At 43.9% G+C, this 15,514-nt stretch overlaps 1 protein-coding gene across 2 annotated transcripts in view; it reads right to left on the bottom strand.

The window, feature by feature from the left end:
- Window positions 1–863: 863 nt before the first annotated feature.
- Window positions 864–15,514, bottom strand: part of tsc22d3 (TSC22 domain family, member 3) — a 35,165-nt gene continuing 20,514 nt past the window's right edge. Inside the window, exons 1-3 of one of the 2 annotated variants that reach the window (XM_061079357.1) lie at window positions 4,119–4,446; window positions 3,558–3,609; window positions 864–2,745 (exon numbers count right to left, since the gene is read on the bottom strand). In XM_061079357.1, the coding sequence (XP_060935340.1) occupies window positions 2,473–2,745; window positions 3,558–3,609; window positions 4,119–4,243 (450 nt within the window). In that variant the 5' untranslated portion in view covers window positions 4,244–4,446 and the 3' untranslated portion in view covers window positions 864–2,472. Of the gene's footprint in view, window positions 2,746–3,557; window positions 3,610–4,118; window positions 4,447–15,514 lie in introns of those variants that run through there. The other variant, XM_061079356.1, reaches the window with a different exon arrangement.

The following is a 15,514-nucleotide window of genomic DNA, read 5'->3' as shown; positions in this document are numbered from 1 at the left end:
ATCATTAGTGGTCACCCTGTTTTTGACTTAGAGGGAAAAAGTTGTTTACCTGCTAATAAACATTTATTTTTCTCTTAGAAGACAATAAGATTCTTCTTTCTGAGGAGCCATCGTGCTAAATTGAAAATACCTCTCTCTGACTTTCGGGGCCTTGTGGTTCGCTGCGGCTGTCTGCCGAGATTCACAGATCACATGCTCGTCATGCTGACTTTGTAAACACAAACAAAGGCTCACAGAAGTAAGAGGAATCAGCATGCAGGCAAACAAGTCGTGGTGGAGTTGAATAAACTTGTAACAGCAAGGAGGTTACTTCAAGGAACGCATTATATGTTTTCTCTGAGAATAAAAAGAAGCAGTAAATGAAATCATCCTGGGTGTAGTCGCAGACGCCTCATCGGTCTTCCCTGCCTGGGTTTCCACTGAATACATGTCTCCATTGCATAGTATATAACCTTTAATAAGACTTGCATCAGAGGGAAAAAACCAGTCTGATGTGCTCTCGTGACTCTGGTTCGCCCATTTGACTGCAGTGTGTAGACATCAGACATCACATGAGTTTGTTAAGGAGAACTCAAAAGCTTAAAACAGTCCTAAAAATAAATATAAATCCAATCCCATTATCTGTTGTTGAACTGAATCAAACTGTGGATTCATTGTTTACTTCAGCTCTTATCATACCCAGACACTTTAGTTTCAAGTTACTGTAAAAATGACATGTTTGTTTTCTTTCCTGTTCTGTTTCTCTGAAGGATAACCCATCAGTGTCATACTTTCAATTCTGAACCTCTTGTTTGGATCAAAGTCCTGATCCAGTATTGGTTTGTGTCATGCATGCTGTGAACAAAACAAAGTATGTCAAAGTATTGCGTCATGTAAACACAAGGTTTATTGCAAAATGTGCAGCTGTATCCAAACACGTCAGTGAGCAACCATTTCTCCAGGATACTGTACAGCAACAACACCATTATCTTTACAAAACACATAGACACTTTAGCACTAGCTACGAACACAACTTCTCCCTGTGAAGTTTCACACGTGGTCCTGGTTTTTCTGTTGTTCAGAAACAAACAAACAGGCAAAAGTCTTTGGTAGCTAGTAAAACAACGACAGCAGAGTTCGAATCCTCCCTCACTACAGACAGGCACTGTTGTGATGCCATCGTTTTCAAGTCGGCATCTGAGCAAAGTTTTAAAAATGGACCAGATACTGGACGATGCTAAAAAACAAAAACAAAAAAATGCAGGAGTGCATCTTCAGCGAGGAAAGCTGTGGTTCGCTTCCTCGCCTTCTCCACTACGTTTAAACCTCATGAGGTTTCGACCTTATGTACAATGTAGTTTTCCTTTTACTTTTAAGAGCGAGGCAAACAGGGCGAGCAGATATGCCTGTCGCGCCCTACTTTATACATCTATTTATATATATATATATATTTATTTATTTATATATAACATCTTTTTAAGACCACTGTACAATGCTCCTATTTTACAACAACTGAGTTTTGTTTCGAATCACAAACAAAAACAGCAGAGATAGCAGGATTAACTTCCCCCATAAGCAGCAAGCCCCAACTGCAGACAGTACGAGATTACACGTTGTGAATCATGACAGCACACGGAGCAGTCCACGGCAGCTCCGACCGGCAGCTCCGACCGGCAGCTCCGACCGGCAGCTCCGACCGGCAGCTCCGACCGGCAGCTCCGACCGGCAGCTTCTACTGCCGGGCCTCCGCGACAGCTCATCCTGGTGATTATTCTTTTTTAGGCATGAATAAAACGCACATGAACAAATGAGCAACACATTGCATGTACAGGAGAAAGTCCGAAAAGTGATGTGGCTGAAATGTTGTGGCAGGGAGAGTCCTTTGAAACTTGTATGTTTCGTGACTGGACAGATCTGCATGAAGGAGCTCTCTTCTTCTTCTTCTTCTTCCTGGAGACTTGGAGGAACGTCTCACACACGGGTCTCCTTTCTGCGAGCAGGGAATCAACTTTCCCTCTCGCACACAACTTGGCACCTGCAGGGCCAGCCCACTCAACACCCTCCTCCTCCTTTCCCTTCTCTCTAGTGCATAAGGGTGATGGCTGGAAGGGTTCGGCCAGGCAGGGGAATGCCCCCCCCCCCACACTCTCCCTCTGTCTGTCTCAAAGCAAGCGCTCAGCGGCGACTAAGTCAGACCACTCTCTATTTCTCAGCGCTTTTGTCTACAAAAAGAGAGACTGACGACAAAGAGCTGGACGGAATCAGAAGACGGGCCTGGCAGCGCGTCCCGGGTCAGAGCGTCCCACCCAGGTTCTGTTTTGTGCTCGTCAGTGTCGGCAGTTCTCTTGTGTCCCATCGGTCATTTACAGCCCCGGTGCTTCTCCTTCACTGTGAGAAGGGCTCTCAGCAGGCGAATTTGTAACACTTTCATTCAAAATGGAGGTCCATTACTGTAAAGAGACAGTGGCCCTGCCCGCCCCAAGGCAGAGCCACTTATACAGCAGAGCCAGCGATGTAGCTGCAGGTGTGCGGCTGCTGGTGGGGGTGCTCCGCAGTCACCTGGGCGCTCTGGTTGTCCAGCGGTAGCAGCACATCGGCCGGAATGCGGGACTGGAACTTCTCCATCTGCTCCGGACTGGCCAGGTTCTTCAGCAGGCAGTTCTCCCTCTCCAGCTGGTTGTTCTTCTCCGCCAGCTCCTTGATCTGCTCCTTGAGGATCTCCACTTCCTCGCGCACCGCGTACATCAGGTGGTTCTTGACCAGATCCTGTTCGGACACAGAAGAAGAAGAGACGGATCAGTTTGGATACAAAAAACAGATAAATCAGCTTGGTTGCAAATTAGATGCCAAAACAAAGAGGAGCGTTACAAGGAAACTTTGCTTTGGGAACGCATCCATGATTTGCTCTGTTTACTCGCATCGATCTCTTTTTACATAATGTCAACATCAAAGTACACGGTTTTACTTCCTGCCCCCCCCGACTCCCACACGTTCTGCTCTTCATCACATGAACAAAGCGGACCACCTGTGCTGCCTTCACATGACTTTGGCTTCCCTGTGCATGCACACAGAGCTGGTTGTGTGCAGAATGCATCAGTCAGTGGGTTGTGATCGCTCCATAGGTGCTGATGCACAACATCTGGAGCCCAAACTAACAGGCCACCTAATAAGCTCACACGTTATTGCACCATTTATACTAGTTGTGTTGAATCTATATGACTAGAACCATTAGCTCACTGCTAAATGCTAATTACTGACACTGAGACAATCACTGTTTTCTGTACCATAGGGTCCGACCCATTCTTGTATCTGTAATATGTTGTCCCTATGTTTCTGTGATTTATGTATGTCAGTGAGGTGTATAAATGTATAAGCTACTGGATGACCTAAATTTCCCACGGGATTAATAAAGTATTCATCTATCTATCTATCTAATTGTGCATCGTACATGTCATTCAAATGGGCCTCGAACACACTGGTTACGAAGACATGCATGGACAGTGTCTTGGAACCACAACTCACGTGTTTGTCTGGTGATTTTGTGTGTGTGTGTGTGTGTGTGTGTGATCTCAACTCACCATTGCCTGTTCGATCTTGTTGTCAATGGCCACAACGCTAGCGCCAGAGGCACTGCAGGAAACAGAGAAGAAAACAGAACATGAATGAAGAGTTCAATGATACAACTAATGTTTAGTTCGAGTCCAACAACTTATTACCACACTACCAGGGTTTCCTGGAATCACTGCTCTACAACACACAGTGAAACTGAAAGGAAACTATCCAGCAGTTATCTTCTTAATTATTGCTATTATTATTATAACTATTGTTATTGTTGTTGTGGTTGAGTCAGCTGCATGTTGACCATTGGACCGTTATGCTGTTACTCGGGTTTCAGTGCAGCACACTCAGTGAGTCTCCACAGTGCAGCTACACGTTCAAAGTCCAAACAAACCGCAACACAAAGACGCACGGAGACTTCGCAGGGAAGACACACAACACAAACACCACCACGCACCGTGCATGAGTATTCTAACCGGTTCCCGTGCAGGACAAAGAACACGGGCCCGTGTTGGGTTCGAGTTTAAATGAAGGAAACCTTTTGTTTGTTTTAAATCGCGCAGCCCTGGTCCCTTGTTTACCTGTTGTCTAGTTTGACCGACACGACGTCTCCTCCGACCAGCGAGGAGAAGAAGGAGATGGAGAAGTTGTGCAGCTGGTACACGGCCACCTCCATCGGGCTCTTCGCGAACATCTCCGTGCTCATGTTGAGGATCACGCTCGCTTGGATCACGCTTCTCGCCAGGGTTGCGGCGGGGTGTTGTCCTCGCTGTGTATCCGGGGTTACTGGTTTCAGGTTTCGAGTGGGAGCGATGCACTGGGAGCCGCTGCTGGGACCAGTGCTGAGTCTGGGGAGTCTGTGGGAAGCTTCGCCGGTGTGAACGAGCGACTGTCTGCAGCCGCTTCCTGCCTCGGGCTGCTATAAGAGCCGCTGCCTCCGTGACGTCATCTGACGCGAGCCCACTTTAGCGCAACGGGAGCGGGCGGTGCTGCCTTCCCGTGCCGGAGGGAAAAATCGGATTTTATGCCATTGACGCGCGTTCCACGTTTACATAATAAAGCCAGAGGGAGGTATAATAAGGGACACGCGGTCACGAACCAATGGTCAAGTATGAAGGGAGCGCAAATGTTTCTGTTTTATGACAATTTGATACAAATCTCACTGCTCACGGGGATGTTTGCTTATTCTTTGTCAGATTCACATTTGAATAAGAATCCAGTTGCAACCCAAAGAGCATGTGTTAGTTATAACATCAAAATAAACTCACCACTGCACAAACACAGTTTATAGATACAAAAGTGATGTAAGATGGTCTTGCATTGTAGTGTTTATTCTGCAATCCAGTACAAACTACACATCTCAATTCAGTCCATTTGTAAACATTTTATATTGGATTCCACTCTTTATTTTTTGTAAACAAGAGCGCTCCTCGAAATAACGAGCTTTAGAGGATCACCTGAACGCAGCACTGCACATGCCCCGCTTCTGAACTTTTCTTCTTTCTCTGCATTTTACCCACAGACCAAAAGTGTGCAGAACTCATGGCAATAAACAACAACATCATAACCAACAGAACAAGTTTAACCTGCGAAGCTTTGTACAAATAACTCACTTGTGTTGCTGTAAAAATGTTGCATATCACAAGGTTATGTCACATCTGATTTGTAACTAAACCATGATTTTCAAGTATGTTTCTGTCTCTTAAAGGTGTCTGTAATTTCCAACTGAAAACTGAATTATTTGTCTAACTGCCTTTGATTATTTTGCTACTCTTATTCTAATGATGACAACATGTTATTGTCCCCATGCTTGTTGTGCAGATGTGTCACAGAACATGCTTCAACGGAATGTCCTGCACGGTGCACATGTGCACAGAGGTGAACATCTGTCTCTGCACAGGTACTTTTCCATCTACTTTCACTGTAAGTTTCCCCTGTAGTATATATCTGAACTCTATCGGTCTCTAGTGGTGAAACAGTAGAACACACCGCAGCCCCTGCAGTGGACACTGTTCAGCTGTGTTCCTGGACTCATGTGTTTACTAAGTAATTTTCCATAAACCTTTTTTTCCCTGCTCCATGAGTTCACAGTTCCGGAAAAATACAGGTTGTTTATCTTTCTTGGAAAACATTTGGAAATTTCTCAAGGGGCACTCAATGAGATTTAGTTATGTATTTAGTAATTTATTTATTTATATATTTACTTATACAATGCTGTTCTTATCACTGACTCCCTACTTTCTTTACTTTAGTTTCCATTGTACTGCAGTTCACCCTCATTTGAAAGCCACAACATAGTCAAGGGTACTTTAGACAGGTATTTGTTGTGTATACCACCACAGTTGGGCTTTATTTAGTATAACTATCCATAACTGGCATTCAGGACTCTGCCTTGCTCATAAACCCAGGCACTGTTCCCCGCCGTGTGACCTCTGGCACTTCAGATAGTCTTTTGAACATGCATGTTGCTGCATGTGACGGGTGTACACTGATACCTCATGCAAAATGTAATAAACAATTTGTGGTGTAAGGCCGACCACAGAAGAGGCTGACAGAGAAAAACATACCTGCTGTCATCGCTCTTTTCTCCCTATCTCTCTCTCTACAGCATTTTCCACCACACACTGACATTGGCTGTTATTGAGCAATACACCTTGTTTTCACCGAGGCGTCCGTGCAGGTTTTAATAGCTGTAATGTCATCGCCCATCATGTCTCAGCTGTCACATTATGTTCCCTTTTGTTGTTACAATTATCTGATTTGATACTGATAATAGGCCACTTAAATCTCTGTTAGGGAGCCACTGGTGCAACATCGTTTTTCTTCCAAATCACCAGCGATTTGTAGAACATTATCAGCTCATCGAAAAAAGAAAATTAATGGAACCTCCTTCTGAGTGCAAGGACCTCACATCAAGCACTAGTGTTCAAGCATAATTTGGTTTGTTCATAGTTCATAAAATCCACGCTTCTTCAGTTTTATCCTATGAAGAACAATAGCTCTGTCTTCCTATAAAAACACAATAAATTAGTATTCTGGAGTCCACACATTTTAACTGACAATATAGTGGGAAATGAGTTTCCCATGCAAATTTTCTGTGAGACAGCAAGATCGGAAAGATGGAAACGCATTTCAAATTGCAATAAATGACCCAAGGCCCTTTCTGTTTTCTGTTCTACTGAATCAGAAGTCTTACCTGCATGGGCAAGGTCTTCTGGTGAAAAAGGAGTTGTTTTTCGTGACAAAATATTCAGAGTGGAAGGGCTGACTTTTGGTAGGCCTAACAAGGATAAGCAAAAAGCAGATTGACTGGGTATTAGGTTCCGCAGTGGCTGACGTCTGTCATCCCGTGCTGTGGCGGTATAGCCGGCAGGTTTAATATCAGGCCGTGTTCTGGTGAGAAGGGGCTGAGTTACCTTGCCCCGCTGTGATAGTCCCATTTAGGAGGGACGAGTCACAACAATTACCTGTGGCTCAGCTGAGACATATAACTGCAGACAGTGGGGAGCCGTCATGTTCCTTTCCACTGAAGCACACCAGATGAGCCACAGGCACCAAGATGAGGACGGTCATAACCTTCCTGCTTTCTGCACGTCTACAACTGCGTCAATACAAATCCTAACAAGTAAAAGATGTTTACACACAGCACTTTGTTTAAAGATATTGACCTCTGCTACCTTTCCAAGGTACAGCACCCCTCATATTTCTGTGGAACACTTAGTACCTGACCATGTTTGGCATGTGGCAAACCCAGTGAGTCACTGTAAAGCTAGACCACGGTTTGCATCAGATGTCCCACGGCACAAGAGCCAACCGCATTATATAAAAATGTGATTCATCTGCACCAAAAGCTGAAGACAAACGAGGCTGAGACACGCCGCCGGCTGCCCAGCTTTTGTTTAGCAAGGCTTTTGAGGTTTTCGAGACACCAGATATAAAATGTAAACAATACAGCCCCATGAGAAAGACTGATGAACAATTCCAACAAGATTAAAAACCCTTCTATTGGATTAAGATTGCTTAGTTTTGCGGTGTACAGCCCATCTGCACACTCACAATTAGGAATGCAGGGTGTGTATGGGAGTGTGGCCATTGGCTGCAGCCAGAGAGCGGCTCAGAGGAAGCTGTACACGAGGGCAACCAGACCGATTACAGCCAATGAATACTGAACGCTCTCCATACATCAGGACAGCCGAGGCAGCAGTCATTGAGGCAATCGTCTCATCAGCGCAGCAAGCACATACCTAACACTGAGAGATAGATATTGAAAATGGCATCCATGGCATTCCAAACACTAGATTTACATTAGGGAAATGGAGACGAGTCAGTCATACGGAGAACAGGTTGCAGCTGCACTTGCTGCTGCCAAGTAATGTTATGTAAACAGTCTTTGGCTTGAAATGACTCATAATATGACCATCCACTCTGAGTGGAGCTGCAGGACGAGCCATATATCATGACAAATACAGCACCCACAGCTCTTTATCATCTAGACACTGTCACACAGCTGTTACCGTCCATCCTCTCCTGAATTGTCTTTAATGTGCACATATGTCACTGTCACGAGTCCCTGTCACGCCCCAACACCCACTTGCACACAAGACAAACTCTCCTGGCTGCTACCCTCTGTTGCCCCCACTTACCGCCGATCGAGCCTCTTGAACAGATTTGGGGAATTAAGAGGCGAGTAGCTTATGGCTCTCTCCGGGAAGCTGAAGTGCTGGTGGTGGCAGCATATTCTGTGGGGGGGCTCGGCCAGCCGGAGGGCGCATATCGTCCTGGGAGACGGCAGCCGAGGCTCGACAGAGACTGCATGAGCGAGACGTGTCTGAGAGTGTCCCATGTTGGCTTCCGAATGGACGCTTGTTTGCCGAGGCAGGACTCCTATGACTGCTCGTCCACTGTCCTACTGTTGTTTGTTCTCTAGCAATGTGTTCTCAGAGCACAAAGGAACAATTGAGCTCTGGCGATACCTCTGGATATACAGCCATAACTGTGAGTGCCATGCTCAGACTGGCACTCGTATTATGTGCCACCAATTCAGTGGAACACAATGGCCTCAGAGTCACAATACAAATGACTGTTTCCTGAAATGCTTCATGTCCACATTGCAGTAGTGTCAGACAGACAAGGCAAACAATCTTTCACACCTTTAAGTCTGATCCATGGTCCGAACCAGGGTTCATGTCTCTGGTACATTGTTTACACTTGATCCAGTAATTTTTGGTTACATATTGCAATTTAGGGAGCGTGCAATTCGACTTTTGTATGTCATACAATATCCTGTTGTCATCACCTACGTGTCCTGTGTCTAACTCTGTTTGATTGCAGACAGGCCTGCATCTGAAATTTGCATGTTGTCAAGTTGGCTATTGTATTTGCTAACTATTTTGAATAAAGTCCATAGAAGAGTCTAGTGTTTCTCTTTGAGTGGAGAAAATGATTGAACCGTTTAACTTAGTTAATTGTGTTGCCACTGTACTATCATCATATTACACCAGAATTCAAACACTGTATCAGCAGACATGAGGACTACAAGCGATCCTGCGAGCAACCTCAGCTGTCCAAAAAAGGGTTTTAAACATCTAAATCATGCTTCAGTTTAACCCAGACCTAGACCACCTCTTTAGGTCGGACTAAACTTTGATTCATAGGTCCAGACCGGGGTCTGTGGCACCTTTCACTTCTGTTATTGCAGAATCAACTGAAAAATCTGTTGTGGAAGCGTCTTTACTTGGCCTGAAATCAAGTGATAATTTGCCAATTTCTGGGTAAACTATAAATACGCAAGAGTAGTCTTTCCTGTCACTGTTTATAACACACAACGTTTATCCTTCGCTGGACGGGCTGAAAAAGACAAATTAAGCGTATACACACTTCTCCGGGCACCACTACAACACCTTGTTTAATCTGTGATAATGTGGGTAGTAAATCATAGTTGGTTCATGATGTAAAACAAACTTGTCCTCCTTATAATGACCTTGTCTTGCAGCAGACTTTCCAAAACACTAGAGCAAATATAATATTCATCGCTCAGTTATACAACCACCTGCTACACAACATGGAGATACTGTTTCACAACAACTTGTGATTCGTAACTTTGAGTCAGTTAAGCAGATGAATTAGCTCAGTGGTTTCTTTTGTAATGCTTCAGATTACGTGTGTGGCACGCACAATCCCCAAAACACTTTGGAGATTCTGATTAAGTGGGTTTGCCCCTTTCGGAAAGCCTCTTTGTCATCATGGCTTTAATTAATGTTCTACTGATTTGGAGACCTATCGGTGCAGGTAAAGGTGTAACAGAGACACGTAAGCTGTTCTTGTCACGATTACTTACATGCGGCTTTCTGGTTTGCTTCACATCTCTGTCTCCATTAATCCATTTTGCTGGCAAGTGGAGGGTTCAGTTATTTGACACGGTACACAGAATGTGATGCACAACAGAGTTTCCAGTTACAGATAAAACCAGTTTCTGCATGTTGCCGTTGGCTTGTACTAATTGTATTTTCTTACTTTTCACCACATAGGTAATTCTGTTGCAACTGATTGTCACCTCCACCCAGGAGGCTCTGTTTTCTTTGCCGTCTGTCTGTCTGCATGGTGCATGACCCAAGGAAGAGTCCAGTCATTCCAGATCCAGAGAAATGGGCGTATTCCCCAGCTTTCCTTAACATGGCGAGATGGGGCGTTGGCCTTGGTGGTGTTATTCGCTCTTTGAGTGCCCTTCTTGTTTGTTTATGACTTAAGTTTAGCATGATGGGACAAATGTGATGTGCGTAGTGCGTGCAAGTAGGGAGCGTCAAGCCCATCCGTCAACACCATCAAAGAGAAAGCTTCATTCAGTGTCTGTCTGAAATGTAAGTTTGTTGTTTAGACTTATAAATGTTAGTGGAGCAAATTAAAACGATCTATCATTTGATAGGTGTCATTTGGTTAAGTGATTTCCCATACCCCACTTTCACTAAATCAATAAACTAGCTGTGGGATTTCGGTTTCACTTATCAATCACTGATCACAATGTTCTCACGCAGCATCATCAGAGGAAAGAGATGACTTGTACTAGGCATGTTTACACCTATCATGTCTGGAGCAATTCCTTGGAAAAATTTAAACGAGAGGATTAAGACATTTGATCCTTTTGTATATATCTTTGCCAGTCAAATTGAATTGATCGGTTGTTCTTAAGGTTTTGTTTTTTTATACCATCTTAAATTTCAGGACTTGTCATGTTAAAAGACAAGCCATCTTTTTCTGTAATGTATAGTTAATTTTTCTTTATGTAGTATCTGATTTTTAATACCTAGATGTGTACCTGAACATGTATTTTCACAAGGTTTCTGCCTCCAGCTAGTAACATTGACACGAGCTGAAACTTTCCCCTCTGCTGAAACCACTGGGTGACATCACGGCCACTATATATCCTAGTTTCTTTGCAAACCACTTGTTTTTTGTTTTTCTAGTGGTGCCATGTAATTACATGTTCTCTGACAATGATGTCCTCACACACATGACCAACACTGTCTGTACAAATATAGTAACAGTAAGAGTACATTACAAGATGATTATCCATCTTATCGTGTCGTTTTAAGTAACAGCAAATCAGTTCTGTGATTACCAGAATCAAATCAATTAGGGATAAAGACAAAAATAAAACTCACTTGTCATCAGGACTAAGTCTGCTGTGTGAAAGCGTTTAACTTGTTTTCAGACATGCACTGAAGTCTGGATGTTTTCTAGAAATCTTTCGGAGGGGCTGCGTGAGTCATTGTTACAGAAGGAGTGACCCCACGTGAATAAATTTACAGTGAGCGATTTGATATGTTGATGACGTTTCTAACATGCAATGGATGCAAATTGAAAAAAACTACAATAATATAAAAATGTCAGGTTGAAAAAGAGAAAATGTAGAAAACGAATGACTTCAAGATGTCAACTTGGGAAGACAAAACCATTTATGAGCTTTTGATGAAATTCCCTACCTCCTGCTTGTAACACCAAGGCACCACAGCTTGCCTGAATGTCTCAGACATGACCCTGTGGCTGTGAACGTGTCTGACTCTGAGTATGTCCTGCTGCGTTCTTCATATGTGAACAGCAAACTGCCTGGACCCAATTTTCAGAAGCTCATGTCTGAAAACTGCTTTAATTTGACATACAGGCCCCTATAGAGCCACGCTTACATAGGTCGCTCTTAGCTGCAGAAATGTTTTAATTGTGATTTTCATGGTAGGAAACATGGCGCCACTTCTTCTTTTCTAATTGAAGCTGAAATCAGAAGCCATCACAAGCAGGTGTACATGTGTGTTTGCTCACATCTCTGCCTTTCATTATCTGTGGAGGATTGTATATTATGGATAAGTCCCTTGATATAGGAGCTCCTTTGCTGTGAAACATCTGCCTGGGTGACATCCAACTCTTTGATCATTACTACTAAGAAGTTAAGATGGGGACTTGCTTGCCTTGAATCAATTTCCTGAGATAACACGACGGCCCACGTTCATGCTTTGATTACCAGAAATTACCACACTTAATGTCAGTAAACATAAAATGACGTACAGTGCATTTACAGTAGCCTTCACCGGAACTAATGGCAATTTGCATCAGATGAGATGCGCTGGAGCAAATGGTAATGCACCATGTTTGGCCATTAACAAGCTCGGGGTCTCCGCAGCATCTGGCACCGGCCTGTGATTCAGCAGAAGTCAGACAGCTTCAGGCCATAATGTATAGATGTAGCTTGTGTTCTAACAGGGGAATGTCCTGGCTGAACCTAAAAACTGAAATAGAGCCAGGTCCCTTGAGGAAGCATTGCAGTATATCCGGCCTTATTCGTACCCCCAACCCTACATTCCCCCCAAAAGAAGTCACGGTATGTTCTAGTCCATACCCCATAGGATTGCCATCTGTGTTTTAGTGCAAACATGTGTACACACACATATAAAAAAAACTGTCTGCACTGGAAGAGCAGTGATTTAACTCTCAGTTAAGTGATCTCGCTAGTAATCCTATGCGGCTCTGCGACAGGTCAAAGGCTGTGAACCCAATTGACCAGGCAGTGATAAACAGCGGTGATCATTGTTATTAGATGTGTCGAAGCCCTTTGACCCGTCACGGGTCGCGTGGCTCACCACAAACCGTTATGAGAGCAGTTGGGGCGGTTCATTATTGTTTCTGTACTGCTGTATTTTAAATTAACGCCACACAGGTTTGAATTCTAAAATATCTCTTTATATTTCTGAAAAAAAAACAAGGTACTCCACCTTAATGTAACACAAAGCAAGAACAGCGATGTTCAAAGCGATGATTACTATATGACCCCGAGTGGCAATGGCTGCCACTTTGCATGACAACTGTGATATACGTCTGTTGGATGGATCATACCCCCGGACAAAAGGTTACAGAGGTCAGTGCCATCTGTCTGTGTTCATCTGCCGATGTTCCTCCAGTGCAAAGTGTACCTCAGCTGTCTGAGTCGTGTGCTGCTGACATCGGGCTATAGGACACATGCTGCTCCGATACTCCATCATAAGACTGTCATGATGCTCAAGTGGAAATCTATAGTCATGTGCTGCGAAACTGATTGATCCTGCAGGAAAATCCATGGGCTCGACACTATCAGCTCGAAGTTTCACTTTTTACTGAAAACTGTTGGGCCGAAATGTGCTGCATATGGAGTTTAAACATTGACATGTTATTTGAAAAATTGTTTTGGCACCGCACATTTATCATAAGCAAAGAGTGCTATCACTGGGAAGACTGGTGACGATGACAACTGAGAATCGAAGCAGCTTCAGACATGAACACTGAATTGCCTCATGCGTTTTTAAAGAGGACAAAAGACAATCCAAAACAATCAAAAAAGAGACAGAGAAAAATTTGTATTGGATTGAGGGATGACGAGAAGTAATTGTGAGTAGTTTTACTGATGTTTCTGGAAAATAAAGTGTAAAATATGTGGTGTCGCCTTTTGTTCAAATTGAACAGCACAAGGATTAAGCTCTCCTTATTTAGCTGCATATAAAATATATTTTCTCGGTTAAAGCATCCATCACTGTAATTGCATCTAACTTTATTCTTTCAATCCAGTCCTCCATGTCATCTCTCCCTCTTTGCATCTCCCCACTTTTCCCATCATGTTCCCATCCAGCGGACCTTGCAGCTGCGTGACCTGAGTCACCATCAACTGGGACAACACGGAGGGAGCTGGGCCCTCGATGAGCCGTCCCCCGGGGTGTGTTTGTGTGTTTGCGCGTGTTTTTGTTTGCCCGCGTGTGTATGCCGATGTGTGCGGTCGGCCAGACGCTTGCACACGTTCGCAGGCTCATGCACGTCTGGCCTTGTCAACAGGGTCTGGATTTAAGTGGATGATAGGCACCCTGCTATCCGGCGCTGTCAGTGTCGTCCGCACACTGAATCGTTCCCACAGACTCCAGCAGGCTTCTCTGCTGAGAATTCAAGCGAATCCTTTGTCACCTGCGAGATCACGAAGGGGCAATGATTCAGTTCCCAGGGAGAACTTGAGACAAGTCATTGGCGGTCATTGCTGAAGGAAAGTGCGTACTCAAATCTATCAGCAGAAGCATTAATCCTATTTACAATAGCTATTGTTTGAATTTTTTGCCTCCATGTAATAGATATCAGTGACCACAGCAGCATTTTTTTACTAAGTTACTCATATTAGCCTGAGGAAGTTTCATCAGCCTGAATTAATCTGATCTTTTCAAGCCAAGAAAATCAAATCATTCTCCTGCAACAAGACCACAGGAATGACTCCGATCATAATTCACCTCCCCCGTTTACACAAAGCTTGCTCTGACTCAAACAAGAAATAAAGACACATCAATGATAACAGACATAACATCCAATTGATCTTCTGCAGGTATATGTATTACATTAAATGTAGATGTATTACATTAGGAAAACTGGATTGGCACTTGGAGACATACCTCCGCCAAGGCCCAACAGTCCCATTATGTAACCACATTTAAATTCACTAGATCCAGATTTTTTTATGTATTCACACCAGATTGAACAATCTCATAAATTTCAGTCCCCTAAACTTGCTGGATTTTTTTAATGTGTTATATATTCTGAAATCAGTTTATTAGTTATTGCATAATCCTGCTGACAAACAAACAGACCAACTAACAAACAAATAAACAGACAGGGGCAAGACAGTGTTACACCCTCAAAAGGAGCATTGCTTTTGAATTGTATAACTTTGTTTTTGTACGTTACATAACTTCAATCAAACTGGGAGCTATATACATTCTGTACAGTCGGACATCTATAGGACAGGGACCACTTCTCCATATGAATGTACTCTTCATCTCTCTAGTCCAGGGATCTTACCCCCTGCTCCCGTTTGAACTTGAGGCAGCACTATTGAAACCTTGGATTGATCGCCACAGACACAGCATCTGTGCAGTCGGCCATTAAGCTGCACTGTGTTCATATGTAAATATGCACATAAATTCTGCCGAGGCATACAGTTGCTTTAAAGCCATTCATATGGCACTTTTACTCTCGCTCTGGGGGGGGGGGGACGTGATATAACTCAGAGTGCAGCTGTGAAGTGGTGCAACTGGGGAACTCATGTTTATTCAGAACCTTGTGTAACTCTCCCCACTAAATAACGTCACCTATCAAAACCATTCAACTTTGGAGTCTGTAAAAAGCAGAAGGGCGATAGGTCTGTGCCGTCCCACCGAGGTACAGTGTGAGAACAGAGAGGAGGGCTGAAGCCGGAGAGAACATCGTGTACACAATGTGTCTCCTCAGCCTGTCTGCATGGTGAGGAAGAGACAGAGGAAGAGGAGGCCAGATGCGTGGGCACCGTTCAACTGCGTCTTAAAAGGAAACATGTTGCGGTTTAATAAAAGGAAGCCTCAAGAAACGCTAATGAGAAAGTGCAATTATAAGGCGGCTCCATCTCCTTCAAGAGAAACACTGAAGTGTACATCCAGATGTCGGCCAC

The sequence above is a fragment of the Limanda limanda genome, chromosome 10, assembly GCF_963576545.1.
Source record: "Limanda limanda chromosome 10, fLimLim1.1, whole genome shotgun sequence".
Classification (NCBI taxonomy): domain Eukaryota; kingdom Metazoa; phylum Chordata; class Actinopteri; order Pleuronectiformes; family Pleuronectidae; genus Limanda; species Limanda limanda.
The sequence above is the reverse complement of the archived record's forward strand: the minus strand, read 5'-3'. Positions and strand labels throughout refer to the sequence as shown.